This window comes from Pongo abelii, chromosome 2 (genome assembly GCF_028885655.2).
Source record: "Pongo abelii isolate AG06213 chromosome 2, NHGRI_mPonAbe1-v2.0_pri, whole genome shotgun sequence".
NCBI lineage: Eukaryota > Metazoa > Chordata > Mammalia > Primates > Hominidae > Pongo > Pongo abelii.
Genome location: NC_085928.1, coordinates 143,004,265 through 143,008,861, shown reverse-complemented (window position 1 = coordinate 143,008,861; position 4,597 = coordinate 143,004,265). Strand labels below are relative to the sequence as shown.

The 4,597-nt window shown below is 41.8% G+C and overlaps 1 protein-coding gene across 1 annotated transcript; it reads right to left on the bottom strand.

The window, feature by feature from the left end:
* Positions 1-230: 230 nt before the first annotated feature.
* Positions 231-808, bottom strand: LOC134761024 (small ribosomal subunit protein uS17). Its single transcript, XM_063722211.1, has one exon. It carries the CDS (start codon positions 784-786, stop codon positions 310-312), a length of 477 nt encoding a protein of 158 aa, XP_063578281.1. The 5' UTR covers positions 787-808; the 3' UTR covers positions 231-309.
* Between the last annotated feature and the right edge of the window lie 3,789 nt (positions 809-4,597).

Sequence of the window (4,597 nt, the reverse complement as noted above, 5' to 3'; positions counted from 1 at the left end):
AGGCTTCAGAGTGATTTTAAATCAGCCAGATAGCGTATTTACATTGCTTGATCAGCATTTGGCGTCTAGAAACCATTATTTATCTACCTAGTCAGCTTAAAAGTCACATTTTTCCATAGGACACAGTTAAAGCAACCCTGTGAAAGGCTCGTGTTTGATTAATCAAGGAGAAAATAGGCATGCACAGACCAAAGACTGAGCTGTGTCATTTTAGCCTCTGGGTTCATGAGTTTTCTTTTTTTTTTTTTTTTTTTCTGGGAATGAGAAAATAACTTTATTTCATTGTGGGGAGTGGGCGGATGTCCAGCCTCAGAACTTCTGGAACTGCTTCTTGGTGCCGGCAGCCTTGGTGACCTTGAGCACGTTGAAGCGCACTGTCTTGCTCAGAGGCCGGCATTCGCCCACTGTGACGATGTCACCGATCTGGACGTCCCTGAAGCAGGGGGACAGGTGTACAGACATGTTCTTGTGGCGCTTCTCGAAGCGATTGTATTTGCGGATGTAGTGCAGATAGTCTCGGCGGATGACAATGGTCCTCTGCATCTTCATCTTGGTCACCACGCCAGAGAGGATCCGCCCTCGAATGGACACATTACCAGTGAAGGGGCATTTCTTGTCAATGTAGGTGCCTTCAATAGCCTCCTTGGGTGTCTTGAAGCCCAGACCGATGTTCTTGTAGTACCGCGGAAGCTTCTCCTTGCCAGTTTCTCCCAGCAGGACCCTCTTCTTGTTTTGAAAGATGGTCGGCTGCTTTTGGTAGGCACGCTCAGTCTGAATATCCGCCATCTTCCCGGCCGCCTGAGAAAAAAAAAGCATGAGTTTTCTTAAGGACCTTTTAACGCCCTATCTTAAGAACTGCTGAAGAAAGATGAAATGTTAAAACTTCTTCAAGACAAACCCGTATAAAATCAAAGCTCTCATCACATTCTTTCCAGGAAGCAGATACTGTAAAATATTAAATCAACCATTGGCATTGTGTTTCTAAAATAACACACGTTTCCTTTTCATGTTATTTCAGTTGTTAAAGAGACAGATGAAACTGATAGTTATTTGGCTGAAAATATTTGTGTTGGGTGATGTCCCTACCCTGTCCTTGCACCCAAGAACTTTACTCAACAAATATTTATTAAATGATATTATAGCGGAGTGTAGGATTTCTCAAGCTGTGGGCAACTAAATATTGAAGAGTCATGAACTCAATATATTGGGCTGCAAGCAGCATTTTAAAAAATGAAATAGAATCAAATACAATGGAATAGAAAACATCAGTGCAAATTAGTGTAGCAAGAGTAAACATTGTTATATGAAACTTTTGATTGAGTTACCTGTGTGTATTGTGTGTGTGCATATGAGTATTGCACTGTGCTATAAGGTTTATTTTTTTTTAATTATGGGTCAACATAAAAAATGTTTGGAAAACACTGAAGTAGCAGTTAAGAGTATAGGCTCTTAACTGGAGTTAGACAGCATGAATTCAAATTCTGGCTCCATCATTTTCTAGATGAAGGATTATTGGCAGGTTGCTTTAGCTGTCTGTGAAATGGGGATTATGATAGAATTAACGCAGGGTCAATTCATCCACATAGGCACAATGACTAGGACCCAAAATATTTTTAAGATCTATTAAATGATTTTATTTCTTTTAAAATCAGAAAAAAAGAACCTTTTGCATTGAAGAAAATGTTTTAATTTTTTCTCACATCATAAAAAATTAATTTTCTAGGGTACTCAAACATTTATGATGGTGTGAGGGGCTCATGAAGGTAAAAGTGTGTAGGGCTAATAAAAGTCACAATGCAAGCATGAACTGACCGAATAGGTAGGGTGACCAACCTGTCCCAGTTTTCAATGGAAAGTCCAGCATCCCAAAATCCCCACTCAGTCCCAGGCAAACCAGGATGATTAGTCACCCTATTAATAAGGTTGTTATGAGGATGAAATTAGATGATTGTTGACAAAATTAGGAGATTGCTTTGCACATCAGTGTTCAATACATGCATTAATATGTGTCAGGCACTGTGCCAGCCTTTGAGAATTTTAGGATGAATACGGCACAGGGTGGCCTCAAAAGGCAGTGGAGGATAGTGGTTGAGAGTGTGAATTCAGGGCCCAGAAAAACCTGTTTCAAAGCCTAGTTCTACTACTTACTAGCTTTGTGATTTGGGGCATGTTACTTAACCTTGCCGTGCCTCAAATTCCTTATGTATATGATAAGTATGGTTATAATTGTACCCACTTCACTGGAAAAGTGTAGATTTCAATGAGTTGGTACTTTTAATGTACTTAGAGCATGTCTAGCATATGGTAAGCAGTCAGTAAATATTAGCTACTTAAGTATATATCAATTAGAGTCCTATTTTCATCAGCTTGGACTGCTATAACAAAATATAGACTGAGTGGCTTAAACACCAGGTATTTATTTCTCACAGTTCTGGAGACTGAAGTCCAGGAACACGGTCTGGAAGGCTCAGTTTGTGGCGAGGGCTCTTCTCCTGGCTTGCAGATAGTGGCCTTCTCATTGTGTCCTCACCTGATGGAGAGAGAGAGGAAGCATCCTCTCTGGTGTCTCTTCTTATAAGGGTACTAATCCCATCACGAGACCCCTAATCTTATGACCACATCTAACCCTGATTACCTCCCAAAGCTCCATCTCCAAATATCACCACATTGGGGTTTAGGGCTTCGGCATATGAATTTTTGAGAGACACAGTTCAGCTCATAGCAGGTCCCTTCAGGGTAGTTCTCTAAAGGTAACATAAACCCTAAGAACATATTTATAAAGAAAAATGTCTAAAGGTATTTGGTTTGATTTGCTCAGCCATTCAAGAACTCAAGCTCTGGCCTGGTGTGGTGGCTCATGCCTATAATCCCAGCATTTTGGGAGGCTGAGGCAGGTGGATCACCTGAGGTCAGGAGTTGGAACCAACCTGGCCAACATGGTGAAACCCTGTTTCTACTAAAAGTACAAAAAATTAGCAGGGCACGGTAACAGGCACCCTTAATCCTAGCTACTTGGGAGGCTGAGGCAGGAGAATTGCTTGAACCCGGGAGTTCAAGCTATTGGACTCACTGGAACAGTGAGCCAAAATCACGCCATTGCACTCCAGCCTGGGTGAGAGAGCGAGACTCACCCAGTCTCGCAACAACAACAACAACAACAACAAAGAGCTTAAGTTCTTCCTATCCTTCCCTCTGCTCTGCTCCCCTTGGCATAATACCCATCTTCTCATGGTCACAACATGGTTGCCACAACCCCAGCCATCATACTACTATGTCCAGAGCAGGAGGCAAGGGATGTAATATTCAAAAGTGTCTTCTTTGATAAGACACTTCTCAAGGTATATTTCTTTTTTTAAGAAATGAAATATTTCCCAGAAGCTTCTCAGCAGATTTCTCTGTACATCCTAATGACCAGAATTAAGTCAGGTGCTCAGCCTTATCACTCACTGGCAGAGGACAATAAGATTTCCATGACTGGTTTAGACTAGTCATGATTCCTCCAAATAACATTGGTCTTCTGTTAGCAAGGAAGAAGAGGGAATGGGTATGTTTCTGACAATATCTGCCACTGAGATGCTCACAGATTACCTAGGAAGCCAGACAAAACACTAACAGGTAGTACAGCATGCAAAGGTTGGCACTACTGGTGGCAACAAAGATTAATGGGGACAGAAGCCAGGCACGATGGCTCACTCCTGGGAGGCTAAGGCGGGAGGATCGCTTGAGGATCTAGGAGTTTGAGGCTGCAGTGAGCTATGATCACGCCACTGCGCTCCAGCCTGGATGACAGAGTGAGACCTTGTCTTTTAAACAAAATTTACTTTTATACTAAACAAGCACACATATACTGTATTACAAGGTAAGAGTCAAGATTTGCAGGACTAATGAAGATGGAACAGAAGACTTCAAAGAGATTATGAATTCGTGGGGGGCTCCTCTGGACTATGAGCCTAGTCATCCAGGGTCTGCTAAAGGACACTTACCGTCCTCTATAATTAGGAGTTGGGTTTGTTGGTGGAAAAGTTGCAAAGCTCTGGAGCAAGTAAACTAGGGCACCAGGAAAATAACTCTCTGGCCCATATTGGCCTGTCGGTGCCTGAGACCTCTTTGAACTAAAAACCTTCTTCTTTACTAGAAAGTGACCTTCTGAGGGGATTTCACAAAGAATACCATTTATTTGTAACTTAGTAGGAGTGTATCAAAACACACTATGCTGGATTGTTCTATTGTCAACTTGGTTAAACTGGGAACTACATTTCCAGAATCCTCTTCCTTCCTTCCTTCCTTCTTTCGTTCGTTCTTTCTTTTCTTTCTCTCTCTGTCTTCCTTTCTTTCTTTCTTTTTTGACAGAGTCTTGCTCTTGTTTCCAGGTTGGAGTGCAATGGCGCGATCTCAGCTCACTGCAACCTCCACCTCCCGGGTTCAAGCAATTCTCCTGCCTCAGCCTCCTGAGAAGCTGGGATTACAGGTGCCTGCCACCATGCCCAGCTAATTTATATATATATATATATATATATATATATATATATATATATTTTTTTTTTTTTTTAAGTAGAGATGGGGTTTCACTATGTTGGTCAGGCTGGTCTCGAACTCC